General features: G+C 41.7%; 1 protein-coding gene across 12 annotated transcripts in view; it reads left to right on the plus strand.

Moving 5' to 3' along the window:
- Positions 1–9930, plus strand: part of PRRC2B (proline rich coiled-coil 2B) — a 393423-nt gene extending 383493 nt beyond the window's left edge. For 11 of the 12 annotated variants that reach the window (XM_029612564.1, XM_029612560.1, XM_029612569.1 and 8 more), the window contains one exon: positions 5023–9930. In XM_029612564.1, the coding sequence (XP_029468424.1) occupies positions 5023–5163 (141 nt within the window). In that variant the 3' untranslated portion in view covers positions 5164–9930. The remainder of the gene's footprint in view (positions 1–5022) is intronic. The other variant, XM_029612565.1, reaches the window with a different exon arrangement.
- Positions 9931–14525: the final 4595 nt, after the last annotated feature.

Here is a 14525-nt window from a genome sequence, read left to right on the forward strand (position 1 = left end):
TGCTGGTTTGGTGCTGTAGGCTGCTGTGTACAGTGGTATTGTTACTAGGACAGGATTGCATTTGTCTCAGTACATACAGGAAAGTTCCTTAGAATGTGAGGATACTATCCTGGAGGATGCAGCTCAGATGGCACCAGGGGTGACCTTGTTGTTGAATGCCTCAAGTGAATTAGTCTGGGCTTCAGCTATGAGTATAGCTTCCATTTTAGCTGCCCGTCATTTGCTGTGACTATGTAACTGGTCAGCAGTTTCAATTTCCAAAGCAAGGTAGACAAATGTTCCTTCTAGGGCAGAGGGTGGCTAACTCCAGTCCTCCAGGCCAGGTTTTCAGGATAACCACAATAAATATGCATGAGATAAATTTGCATGCACTGCCTTCATTGTATGCAAATCTGTTTCATGCGTATTCATTGTGGATACTCTGAAAACATAGCCTGTTTTTCTGGCTCTTGAGGACAGGAGTTGGCCACCCTGTTCTAGGGAAATCTTTTTTGGAGAAGATTTAGAAAAGCTGGTGAAAGCATGGAGGGAATTGAAAGTTTCCAGATTGCGTAAAGACAAGTGTAAGAGGAAGTTGCATCCAGCTCTGGCTTGGAGCTGATTTAGGGATTCCAAGCATGCAAAGCCAGGGAGGTTGGGGCATGGCCAGTGGTCTATACCTGTCTTGGGGGACCCCCACCCCAGCCAGTAGGATTTTCAGAATATCCATTATAAATATACATGAGATAAAATTTGCATGCATGCTATAGATGCAGTGCATGCATATTCATTGTGGATATCCTAAAATCCTGACAGGCTGGAGGTCCTCCAGGACAGGTTTGGGAACCACTGGTCTGTGCCCTTTGATAGATTCCAGTCATTTTGAAACTACAAGAGGGGGGGGTAAGGATGGAGTGTTGAGGAGGCTGGAAGTTCTCAGATCTTCCAATGAAACTCTCTTTAGTACAAAGGCTAGGCAAGTGTGTGTTAGCTTTTTACCAGAAGTGAGTCCATATTACATCAGATAAGTGAGTCTTATGACTTGTCAGGGACAGCTATGCTCTAGAGCTTTCCCATTCTTTTTTCAAATGGTTTATGGTTTTCTATATGGAAGCTGTATGGATGACAATTTTATGGCTGCTACATATAGGGACAGGAATTCTGGTTCCGTACTCTCAATGGTTAGGATCTGGTACTTAATTTACTTTGTGGTACCAAAGGGGAGGGGGGGTGTACCTTTCACCCTATTTGGGACCTGAAGCAGCTCAACAAGGCTCTGAAGGTGTTCCACTTCAGGATGGAGACTCTAAAGTCAGTTATAATAGCAGTGTGACAAGAATTCTTCATATTATTAGATCTGATGGAGGCGTATCTGTATATCCCAATAAAAGAAAGACATCAGAAATATCTTCACCTTGTAGGGATGGGGGCAGGGCAACTTCAGTGTCAAGCTCTCCTTTTTGAGCTGGCCACATCTCTAAGATCTTTTTCCAAAGTGATGGTTATGGTGGTGGCCCTGCGCAGATAAGGTATTTTGCTGTATCCGTGTCTGGACAATTGGTGGATCTGACTGAATTTGGCCCCGGGAAGTGAATTGGAGACAGCCAGAGTAATGCAGTTTTTTGCAGGATCTGGGGTGGGTTTCTAATTTTGACAAAAGCATCTTGCTTTCCTCTTGATTCTTGGGGTTCAGTTCAACACCAGGGAAGACTGGATCTGCCTCTAACAGACGAAACCCTTGCAGAGAGACTTGCTCTTGAAGTGGTCTCTTAAGTCCCAGGTATATTTCTTGAGACTTCTTCTGATGACATAAGCCAGAGAGTTTTGTTTTGGTAACTAGTATGTAAGAGTCTCTCATTTGGATAATGATGACCTCGGATGCCAGTCACTGGGGCACTCACTATATAGTCTCTCAAGGCACTTGGATTCCGGAAGAAGCCAAGTAGTCCAAAGTTTAGGGAAGGTACTCCTTTTAGTTTACTTCTATTATTCAAAGTCAGGCAGTCAGAATCTTGTCTGCCAATGTTGATAAATGGTGGCATATATGATTCCCCGAGGTAGGATGAGGTGTTTATATGTGATGGAAGATGTAGGTGTGTGGTTAGTCTGAGCAGAGAAACATGGAAAATGGCTCTCCACTTTCTTATAACGGGATTAGAGAATGTACAAGTGGACTTCCTCAGTCGCAACAGATTAAACCTCTGAAGAAGAGTCTGTCCAGGAAGCATTCTCCCAGATTGTGCCCAAATGAGAAGAACCAGTGATGTACTTGTTGGAGGTCAGCAGAAATGCATAGTTGTGAAGATTTTCAGCTGAAGAAGGGTAAGAGGTTCATCTAGTTTGGATGCCCTCATTCAAGACTGGCCAGTTCAGGGTTCCCTCTAGTGGACAGAGTCTTGCAGAAGATTTCTGGGTATTGGGGCTAGTGATATTGATAGCTTCCAATTGGCAAAGGTGTCCTTAGCATACAGATCTAGTGAGGATGTTGGATGGGATCTATTATTGTTGCCTCAGGACAGGGGCCTAATGTTCAGGGGCTGGTGGTTCATGAGGATCTATCTAGGTTTTGTCTTTCAGCTTGGCCTTAAAAAGGGCTTCTCTGTCAGAGAAGGGTTATTCTCAGAAAGCTGTAAATACTCTTTTGTGATTCAAGATAGTTTTCATATCCTTGGCCTTTGTGAAAGTCTGGAAATTGTTTGAGGATTAGTGCTCAGTTAGGAAGATCTCAGCTATAGGAGCTTTGGTGCTAGTTATTTTAGAATTCCTGCTGGAGGGATTGGATGAGGATTGGCCCTTAATTCCCTAAGGTGCAGGTAGCAGCTATTGCCTATTACAGAGGCCGGTTGATGGACAGTCCTTTATCATCTCATCTGAATTTGTCTTGTTTCCTTCTGGAAGAATATTCGGCCTTCAGTAAGAGAATCAGTGCTTTCCTGAAATCAGAATTTGATCATCCATTTGAGCATCTGAGAGAAACTTTGCTTAAGTTGCTTACTCTTAAGACCATGTTTCTAGTAACAATCTGTTCTGCTAGATGAATTTCAGAACTGCAGGCTCTGTTATGTAGATATCCATTTTTTGATTTCTTCCTAAGATGGCTTCGCATTTTTTCATCTTAACCAGATGGTATGTCTTCCTTCCTTTCAGAGGGACTTGGATGAAGAAAAGGATGCTCAATTTCATCATTTAGATGTTAGGAGAGTTCTTCTGCTGTAATTAAAGGTCACTAATAGTTTCAATACCTCGGAGTCTTATTTCTTCGGTTTAGTGGTTCTGAAAGGGTCGGAACAGCTTTGAAGGTATTGATAGCTTGTTTAGAGTAAGGAAGTTCTAGAGAAGGCTTATATATCCAAGGGATTGCTGCTTTTCAAGAAACTGAGAGTATGCTCTACCAGGGCGAAGGCAGCTTTATGGGCAGAACTTTAGCTTGGTATCACCATTGAATATTTGTAGAGTGGCAAATCCTGGTCTTCCTTGAATCAAAGCACTTTCATCTTGATCTTCAAGCCAAGGTAGAGGCTGCTTTGGTTCAGAAGTCTTGAGAGTGGGCTTGGCAGTGTCCCACTGAGTAGGATAGCTTGGGTACATCTGGATTGATCTGGCTGGATGAAGGAGAAATTAGTTCTTACCTGATAATTTCTTTCCTTGAGTCCAGCCAGACCAGTTCAGGACTCTCCCTGATCAGAATAACAGCTTGTGTGCAGTAGTCAGCATTCTGGATGTTAATAACCTGCATTCCTCGATAAGGTTTAGGTCTGTTCTATATCTTATTTCTGTTTTTCTCCCTTGGAAGCCCTCTGGATTTTGCTTGGGGTGAGGGAAAGTTTAGTGCATTTAAAAAAAAAAAAAAAGAAAAGTTTATCTTAGCTTGTTGCAGTCTGAGGTCAATATGGGATCCTATAAAGAGTGTGGGCATCTCCTGGTTGGGAGGCATAACTCCATGCATTTGTACTGGTCTGGCTGGACTTAAGGAAAGGAAATTATCAAGTAAAAATTAATTTCATTATTCTGAAGTTCCTCAAACTGCTTCCCTGCAATGCCTTGTGAGCAGTCAACTGATAATCGATCATTGCAAATGAAAATTGCTTGTGAATTGTCAATGAATAAGCAAGCATTGCCCCTCCCTGTCACCTTTTGCCAGGGAGGGGCAATGCTTGAAACAGGTAAGCACTGCCCCTCCCCTCCCTACCTTTAGCCAGATTTATAATGCCTCTTCATATCATCTTGTACTGGGTAAAACATTGCCTCTCCCCATGTCACCTTTTGTCAGGTTTATAATGCTTCTCCTCATCACCTTGGACTGGGTAATTGCTGCCTTTCCCTTTTCCACCTTTTAAAATGCTACTGTAATAACATTATATTCTTTTATCAACTGTAATTACATTGTATTCTTTTATCAATGTTCATGCCAATCAACATTAGCAATGGGAATTAATCCAATCACAACTAATGCCATCATTATGATATAATCCAGTTCCAAAAACCTTAAGGTATTACAAATTAAAGGATTAGAATCCAACCCTACAAGTTAGAGAACCATGTGTGAAGATTGCTGCAAAATCAGTGATTTGGTGCTGCACTGACATGATGAAAACCATGATCATTGCAGAAGAATACCAAACATCTTTGTTGTCTTGCCTAGGATATTTGGTACTCAGAAGCAGGATGCTAGAACTCTAATGTATAAACTCAAAAACTGCCACAATAATTCTTAACCTGCTTTATATGGAAGCAGCTTCTTGCTCATTATGGGTTGTATGTACTCAGCATTTTCCCCATAAAGATAAAATGACAAAAAAGGATATCTGGTCCTGTGACAGAAAAGATTGTAGATGTGCAGGGCAGTGAAAGCATCAGCCCTACAGAGTGGACAGAAGGTGTTAAGTGTCAGCATCCTATCTAGTCATTGGGATAGAGATGAAATAAGTCTTTATGTGGTGGAAACAGTAGTCATGTCTGTATAGCTTTGGATCTCCTCTTCAGTTAATCACATTGATTTTCTTATTTTGTCTTCTTTTCCCGGTCCAAAATCTTAAAAACAAGGTGAAGCAGCGAGGAGATGACAGTAAATCTTGCTTGGGAGCTGCCAAACAGCAAGAGCCTGCTTCTGCAAACCAAATGAAGCCAACGCGCACTGGAGCAATCAAACCACAGCCGGCAAAGATAGAGGAGGGCAAGACTTGAGTGCATCTCTCTAAAATGACCTTTGACTCCTTCAAGATCTCCCCCATACTCCATATCGCCTTACCTGTGTCCCCATTCCCTTTGCTAGCCTCTTTTCCTCCATCTACTGTAAATTTAATACTTAACAAGAAAGCACTGCGCCCAAATCCCTTTCACACACAGGGTCAGAATCTGTCACACAGTGCTTCGCTGGAATTGCTATTACCTACCGTTCAGGATATAGATGTAGGTGTGAAAGTCCATATTACTTAAAATCTTAAGATCAAGTCACTGATGCATTGGAGACCACACCACAGACTGCTCCAGATTGTCTGATGCACTGCGGCACTAAGACCACACTACAGACTGCCTCAGAATGTGTCTGTTGATCCTGTGGTGGTAGAAATCATGCCACAGACTGCACTGCAGACCCAGCTATAGGTGCTTTCAAAATGTGTCTGATGCACTGTGGTGCTGAGATCATTACAGGTGGCTTTGAGATGACTTTTCAGGCTTACTGTGAGCCCAACACACAGACAATGCAAAGTGCTCTCCCCAAAAACACTATCAGAAAACAGCTATTGAAATGGCATGGGACCAGCTTTTGCATTAAAAAAAAACACACCTGCATCTTTTAGTGATGACAGAGCCAGTTGTTAGACAGCTTCTCTTTCCCTCCATGTGTTTAGTCTGGAAAGATGCCCTTCCTTGTCCAACTTCCACAAGGAGATTCAAATCTTCAGGAAAATACGTTTATTGTTCTCTTTCTTTCTCTCTTAAAGCCAGTTGTAGCTAGTGACTATGACAGGATGAGGAAGTTTGTTTTATTTAATCTTTTATGTTTATAGCAAAAATGTTATTTTTCTTCTCTCAAATCCTAGCTTCCTAAAACTCCACCAAGATAATTAGAATTCTCTGAGATGTAAGAAATTTTTAAGACTCCTTTCCTCAACTACCTTACTTTTAAATATGGTTCTCTGCCTTACCAGTGGAGGGACTTAAAACTGAAAGGCCCTTTCATTTCTCCCATATTAATTAGCCTTGTATACAACCTGAGAAAATGTCAGACATTCTGAAATGTCCTAAGTGTTTGGTCACATGTTGAAAACATTTGTTTTAGAAACAATTGTGTAAAAGCAGTAGAAGCTAGCATCTGTGCATCCATCTTCAATCCTGCAGCGTGCAATGGTAGACATACCTGAACATTCAGTTTTTCCATTCCAGCGCCATCGACCTGGTTTGGCAGAATGTGAAAGGCACAGTGAAATGGAAATCATGAACTTGCAAAAAGGAATAAAATACAGAACTTAAAGCCACAAATAATGCATGAGTGATGATGTAAGCCAGTGGGACCTTTTATTTTTGAGAGATATTCTGGAGAATATCTTGGTGACTTTTTTATTTCATTTTTTTATGCAAAGCCAGTCCTCTTTACCCCTTCCAAAAACAGATAGGTTATTGTTTAATATTGCTAGGAGTATCTGCTAATAGACCCAGCGCAAAGAGGACCCAAGGGTAAGTCGACAATTAAATTGTCAAACAACAAAGGTGTTTGTGAATGTTTCTATTGCAGATCCATGTGTGATGGATTGTGTATGCGCACTCGCTTCCACATCATACTTCTTGTTTCCTAGTTGAAAATCTGATCTCGTACTTTTACTGGTCTGAGACTGGAGTTTATTAACTTCAGATTGAGCTTTCCATGCTTCAGACAGTTACTCAATCATTGATTCAAATAATTTATAGGGGTGATAGGACATTTATTTTGTTTGGGGTGTTTTCCCTTCCATGGTCTCTCTTATAGGCTTTAATACTAGAACTGGAAAGCAGGTTGAGCATCAGATGCAGGGTTTTTGTAACCAACTATAGTCTATTGCCTCTTGCTGCTCCATCATGGTTTGTGACAAGGATGGGGCCTTCTGCTCTGGTACAGAAGTTTGCTGCTAGTCTGGAGAGTTTCATGCAAAGTATGGATGATAGCCTACAGAGGAAATCGGACATGGACATTCAGTTTGGCCTGAGAGTTTCATCAGCCCTGCTCCTATAGATGAGCATTGTTTTTCCCTATTTAATGCTCATTGAGACAGTAGTTGCCTCCAAAAGTAGTTTGCACTCTTCAGTTTTCTTTTGATTTTACAGACAGAACTTACCTGGGATATCACAAGCCATTTTCCATATGTACTGTACCCAAGACAATAGAAGATCATCTAACACAGTAAAGTGAACAAAATTGTGCAGCTTCTTGCTGTTTACATTTTGATCTGACTCATGTTGTGGCTGCAGGATATAGCCTTTTTAATAGCTTGGCCTGCACTTCCATTTTAGTAATATGCTCGCAGGAAAACGAGGACAGACATTTCTATATCAGAATGTGATATTGGGTTTCTTGCTAATGATTTCCAACATTAGCATTTAGACATGGTAATGCTTTGTAGTTTTGCTATATCTGGTAATCTCTTATTTAAGGATCTGTCAGCCTTTCCCCTAAGTGAAGATGGTGCATGAGAAGGGAAGGACCTCACATTAGGAAGTAGTTCTCCCCCCCCCCCCCCCCCCCCCCGATTTGTTTTGCTCAGTAAAATAGAAACGTAAAACATGACAGCAAATAAAGACCACCCATCCAATTTGCCCATCCACACCTCCTAATTAGCTTTACAACCCTTTCCTCTCCTTCAGAGATCCCCTGTGCTTGTCTCATGCTCATACTGTCATAAACTCTGACATTGTCCTTTTCTCCACTGTGTCCACCATCCAGTCATGTTTCTACAAGATATGTCCCATGGCCTGAGCTCTACACCAGTTGTGGAAGACTCTGACTATTCCTTCCTGAAGGTCCTTCACAGAATGCCAGAGTTTTGAAGAGAGAATGTCAATATGTTTTGTTTTGTTTTTTTCATTAATGGCTAGAGTTTCTTTTTGGTGGGAATGTTAACCTTTCTGTATGGTTGTCAGATTTCTTAGCTCCGTAAGAAATCTACCAGCTGTGATACTGGTTCACTTGCTTTTAGCCTACCACAAACCTACAGCTGTATCACTTGGCCATGGTTACCTTATGCAGCACCTCCTTATGCATGTCTTGATGGACTGGAGCATGTCATTCTGATCTTGTGCAGCAATTTTGATAATTTTCATTCCTCTCCAACCTATCCCTAAATCGAGCCAGGCAGAATTGCAACATTTCCAAATGTCTTCTGCTTTACGATCCCTTGACTTGCCCCCTTTCTTTGATTCAGGCCATGCGTTGCTAGATTTAAACCAGCCTCCTAATTGCTAGCTTTGTGCCAGATGTCTTGCTCCCCTACTGTAGATACTGAGAAGTATATTACATTTAAAAAAAAGATAACAGCTTGTCACAGTACATATTTTTCCCTTGTTTCACAAAACACTAGAATTTATTTATATGTATTTAATGTTGTAGATGAAAAAAGACAATGTTCCCTGTGCTATTTATATAGTCTGTCTGAATCTTCCTGAGCAAAGGCTAAGAACCTCTTTTGAGTTTTTAGTGTATGTTTTGCCTCGCTTGGACATCAGCTTTTGTAAGCTTTTTCCTCTCTGATGTGAATTTGAAATCCAGCCCCTCTACACCTTTAAATAAAAGGACTGTTTGGACAGAAAGTAGGTCTAAATCTAAAACCCTACCACACTTTTGAGAATGTGGTAGTACAATTGATGGTGCTCAGTGGGATTGCAAAGTGTAAGATTGTACTCACCTTGCACACTCAGACTGGGTAAATAATTTTTGAAGTCTTTAATTTAATGGGCCAGATCTTTTTCCTGAGATGAAAAGATGTTTGGGGGAGGGGGAGAGGAACTGAAACACAGGGTTCACCACTGACTTTTTTCCAGACGTTTTCTCATGCCCAGCCGCTTGACCAGTGATGTACTTGTCCCATACAACTGTTCAACTATATTGTAGGCTATCTGAGCAAAGGCTTGCTCAAAGAGCATTTCGTAGCTGATTCTGTTGCTCCTGTTTAACAAGGCCAGTTTCACTAAAGGTCTAAAGCCTATAACGTGCAAAACAGTTTTCTTCCTGAGAAAGTGATGGTATCTTTCTTCCTGTAGCATCCTAACCCTCACTTTTGCAAGAGAATTGATATTTTCAGAAAGCTTCTCTACATGCACTGTGTGTATATGTAAATATCTATTATTTTATTCCATCACTATCTTTTTTGTATGCGTGGCTTCTTATTGGTTAAGCTCTGTTGAAGCGCAGAATGTGTTCAGTCATTGTAAAATATTTTTTGACAGCAGAAAACATAATTTTTCTTTAATAGTTTTTGTGTATACAGGTTTATTTCAGATTTGAGATGGGCATGAGTTGTATCCCAGTAGATTAGTTTTTGACAGCAGATATATAACTGGTATAGAAATTGAATTATTTGTTGGTATTTGAGAAGTGCAGACCAGATGCTAACTTGATCCCAAACGCTTTCTTGATGGAGCAGCATCTTAAGTACTGTCCTCCTTTCTCAACCACTGCTTGAACTGGGAATCCAGACTGGGCTCGCAGTAGCAGTCTCCCACTCCAGTTATTTGGCATCTCATTGGGTCTCTTCCATTTTTCGTTGTATTGCTTCTGCCGCTAATTTACAACAAGGGAATTGTATTCTTATAGATGTTCCACCACCATAAATGTTATCAAAGCTGTTATTTTTGCTGGCCTTTTCATTGTAGACCAGATATTTGACAGGGCAGACAATGGATATCTAACGAGCAGCTGTTTATATATAAATATATATATATATTTTTTTTTTTTAGAAAATAAAAATATCCTTTAAACTGCCCAGGACTAGACTCCCATCATTGCTGGACTTGTGTTTGCTCACTTATGCCCTTTCCTTCGTTTTTAGTACTTATGGTTCACCTCTCAGATATGTGATTGTATTAGCTCTTTCCATATGAAACAAATCTTATTTAAATACAAAAAAAAGGAAAAAAATAAAGCAAATGATGCTTTTCTCTAAATTCTGAGTGGTGTGATTTTTACTTTTTGTAAATCTATTTTGAAAGACGGCCCAAAAAGAGGCTGTTATGGTTTTCTAAAGACATAGCTGAAAAGATAAGGAAACAAGATTAGCATTCATAAACTGGGAATACTGAGTGGGGGGGGGGGAGGAGAGTGTGGAGGTTCAACATATTCACACTTTCAAAAGGGAAACTAATGAAATGAGGAAAATAGTTAGAAAAAAACTGAAAGGTGCAGCAGCTGCAAAGGTTAAAAGTGTTCAACAGGCATGGACATTGTTTAAAAATACAATCCTAGAGGCGCAGTCCATATGTATTCCACACATTAAGCACGGTGGAAGGAAGGCAAAACGATTACCATCATGGTTAAAAGGTGAGGTGAAAGAGGCTATTTTAGCCAAAAAAAACATTCTTCAAAAATTGGAAGAAGGATCCATCTGAAGAAAATAGGATAAAACATAAGCATTGTCAAGTTAAGTGTAAAACATTGATAAGACAGGTGAAGAGAGAATTTGAAATGAAGTTGGCCATAAAGGCAAAAACTCATAATAAAAACCTTTTTTAAATATATCCAAAGCAAGAAACCTGTGAGGGAGTCGGACCATTTGATGACCGATGGGGTTAAAGGGGTTCTTAGGGAAGATAAGGCCATTGCAGAAAGACTAAATTAATTCTTTGCTTCCGTGTTTACTAATGAGAATGTTGGGGAGATACCAGTTCTGGAGATGGTTATCAGGGGTGATGAGTCAGACGAACTGAATGAAATCACTGTGAACCTGGAAGATGTAGTAGGCCAGATTGACAAACTAAAGAGTAGCAAATCACCTGGACCGGATGGTATGCGTACTAGGGTAAGCAGGAACTCAAAACGAATTTTCTGATCTATTAGTTAAAATTTGAAACCTATCATTAAAATTATCCATTGTACCTGAAAACTGGAGGGTGGCCAATCTAACCCCAATATTTTAAAAAAAGGCTCCAGGAGCGATCCGGGTAACTATAGACCAGTGAGCCTGACTTTAGTGCCGGGAAAAATAGTGGAAACTATTCTCAAGATCAAAATCGTAGAGCATATAGAAAGACATGGTTTAATGGAACACAGTCAACATGGATTTACCCAAGGGAAGTCTTGGCTAACAAATCTGCTTCATTTTTTTGAAGGGGTTAATAAACATATGGATAAAGGTGAACCGGTAGATTTTCAGAAGGCGTTTGACAAAGTCCCTCATGAGAGGCTTCTACGAAAACTAAAAAGTCATGGGATAGGAGGCGATGTCCTTTCGTGGATTACAAACTGGTTAAAAGACGGAAAACAGAGAGTAGGATTCAATGGTCAATTTTCTCAGTGTAAAAGAGTAAACAATGGAGTGCCTCAGGGATCTGTACTTGGACCAGTGCTTTTCAATATATATATATATAATCTGGAAAGGAATACGACGAGTTAGTTTATCAAATTTGCGGATGATACAAAATTATTCAGAGTAGTTAAATCACAAGCGGATTGTGATACATAACAGGAGGACCTTGCAAGACTGGAAGGTTTGGCATCCAAATGGCAGATGAAATTTAATGTGGACAAGTGCAAGGTGTTGCATATAGGGAAAAATAACCCTTGCTGTAGTTACACGGTTAGGTTCCATATTAGGAGCTACCACCCAGGAAAAAGATCTAGGCATCATAGTGGATAATACTTTAAAATCTTCGCCTCAGTGTGCTGCAGCAGTCAAAAAAAACAAACAGAATGTTAGGAATTATTAGGAAGGAAATGGTTAATAAAACGGAGAATGTCATAATGCCTCTATATCGCTCCATGGTGAGACCGCACCTTGAATTCTGTGTACAATTCTGGTCGCCGCATCTCAGAAAAGATATATTTACAATGGAGAAGGTATAGAGAAGGGCAACCAAAATGATAAAGGGGTTGGAACAGCTCCCCTATGAGAAAAAGCTGAAGAGGTTAGGGCTGTTCAGCTTGGAGAAGAATCGGCTGAGGGGGGGATATGATAGAAGTCTTTAAGATCATGAGAGTTCTTGAACGAGTAGATGTGACTCTGTTATTTAGACTTTCGAATAATAGAAGGACTAGGGGGCATTCCATGAAGTTAGCAAGTAGCACATTTAAGACTAATCGGAGAAAATTCTTTTTCACTCTATGCACAATAAAGCTCTGGAATTTGTTGCCAGAGGATGTGGTTAGTGTAGCTGGGTTCAAAAAAGGTTTGGATAAGATCTTGGAGGAGAAGTCCATTAACTGCTATTAATCAAGTTTACTTAGGGAATAGCCACTGCTATTAATTGCATCAGTAGCATGGGATCTTCTTAGTGTTTGGGTACTTGCCAGGTTCTTGTGGCCTGGTTTGGCCTCTGTTGGAAACAGGATGCTGGGCTTGATGGACCCTTGCTCTGACCCAGCATGGCAAGTTCTTATGTTCTTATATTTGTAAGCGATATTGTGTGAGGACTATTGGGAACGATTTGTATTTTTGTGGATGATGCAAAAATCTGGAGCAGGGCTGACACCCATGAAGATGTGGCAAACATGAAGAGGAATTTAGTAAAGCTTGAGGAATGGTCTAAAGTCTAGCAGCTAAGAATTAATGCTAAAAAAGAGTGGTACAATATAGGGGGTGACATTCTAAGCATGAAAAAAGCTTTTAAGAATACAAAACAATGATTTTGTGTTGATACACGTCAATATCCATGTGTAAAATGGTTATCAAAGTGTAAAGAACTTCAATTTGTCCATTGTTGTGTACTTCAATATACAATAAACTTTGACAATTCTGTTCCCTACACACGATTTTTTGTCATTAATTCCCTTCCCAGCAACTCCCTCCCATCCCCGCTAAAGCTCCCACTTAGCAGCCATAACTACTAGGCCACGGGCTGCTGCTGTTGCCAGGCTATCCATAGTTGCCATCGAGTTTCAAATTTGGACAGTTGATTGTGTCTTACTGCAGTCAATTTGTTTAAATAATACACTTTTATCAGTCTCAGTTGTACATGTTTCAGTAGTGGTGCCTCTACCTGTTTCCATTTATAAGTTATTTCAGCTCTTGCTGCCATAAGCATTTGGTGAATAAGATAGCAATGGGGGTAGGTTACTGGTGCTACAGAAATATTTAGTAAAAAGAGTGCAGGATCCCTTATTTGACTGACTCCTACTACATCAGAAATTATGTGTCACAGCTTCCCAATAACAATTAATGGTAGCACACTCCCACCAGATATGAAAGTAAGACCCCACAGAACCACATGCTCTCCAGCATCTGTCTGGTAACCGCAGGTAAAATCTATGTAACTTAACAGGAGTGATGTGCCAGCGATAAAGCATTTTATAATTATGTTCAATTAAGGATGCCGGTCGCCCGTATGACATACAGGTCTATCCAGTAAAGTGCGGCCGCGTTTACCCGCTCCTAACCCGCGTTCTATTCACTTTCCGGCCACGTTAGCCCTTCCTGCGATCCACAACCCCCTTTAACCTACCCTTACCGCGTCCTAAAATCCCCGGGCAACCCCTTCCGCACGCGGCATGTATATTGCATGCAAACGAGCGAATTAGCTATTCCCTAGCATCCAGTAACCCGCGCCCCGACTCGCTATTTTACCCTGCTGTTTTGCCGCGCGTTTAACCTGCTAACTTACTGCCTACACTTACCCCTGCATTAGAGGCAGGGGTAAGGGTAGGCAGCAAGCTTTCCCCCAGCCCCCACTCACCTGCCCTGGCCGCGTCCATGGATGCTGGTCTCCGGGGCAGCCCCAGTCCTCTCCCCTCCTCCCGAAGCAAAAAAAAAGCGAAAAAAAAAATTGCAAGAGAGAGAGGGGAGAGGACGGGCAATCCTACGCTCAGCGACTTACTTTTGCAGCTCCCCTCCGGACATCGTGGCTTCCCCCGTGCCAGTCCGCTCTCCCCTCCTCCCGAAGCAGGGCGCGAAAAGCAGCCTTGCTCCGGGAGGAGGGAAGAAGGGACTGGCAGTGTAAAGCGACTTACTTTTTGCACCCCCCTCCGGACATCGAACGACCTCTCCTGCCTCCAGCTGCTTGCGAAGATGGACGCCTGCACGGCCACTGAAGATGTGACGTCACGACGTTTGGCGTCACGGCATATGATGTCACGTCTTCAGCGGCCATGCAGGCGTCCATCTTCGCGAGCAGCTGGAGGCAGGAGAGGTCGTCCGATGTCCGGAGGGGGGTGCAAAAAGTAAGTCGCTTCGTCGCTTTACACTGCCAGTCCCTTCTTCCCTCCTCCCGGACCAGGGCGCGAAAAGCAGCCTTGCTCCGGGAGGAGGGAAGAAGGGACTGGCAGTGGAAAGCGACGAAGCGACTTACTTTTTGCAGCCCCTCCGGACATCACGTCTTCAGCGGCCGTGCAGGCGTCCATCTTCGCGAGCAGCTGGAGGCAGGAGAGG

This window comes from Rhinatrema bivittatum, chromosome 8, assembly GCF_901001135.1.
Source record: "Rhinatrema bivittatum chromosome 8, aRhiBiv1.1, whole genome shotgun sequence".
In the NCBI taxonomy this organism is placed as follows: Eukaryota; Metazoa; Chordata; class Amphibia; order Gymnophiona; family Rhinatrematidae; genus Rhinatrema; species Rhinatrema bivittatum.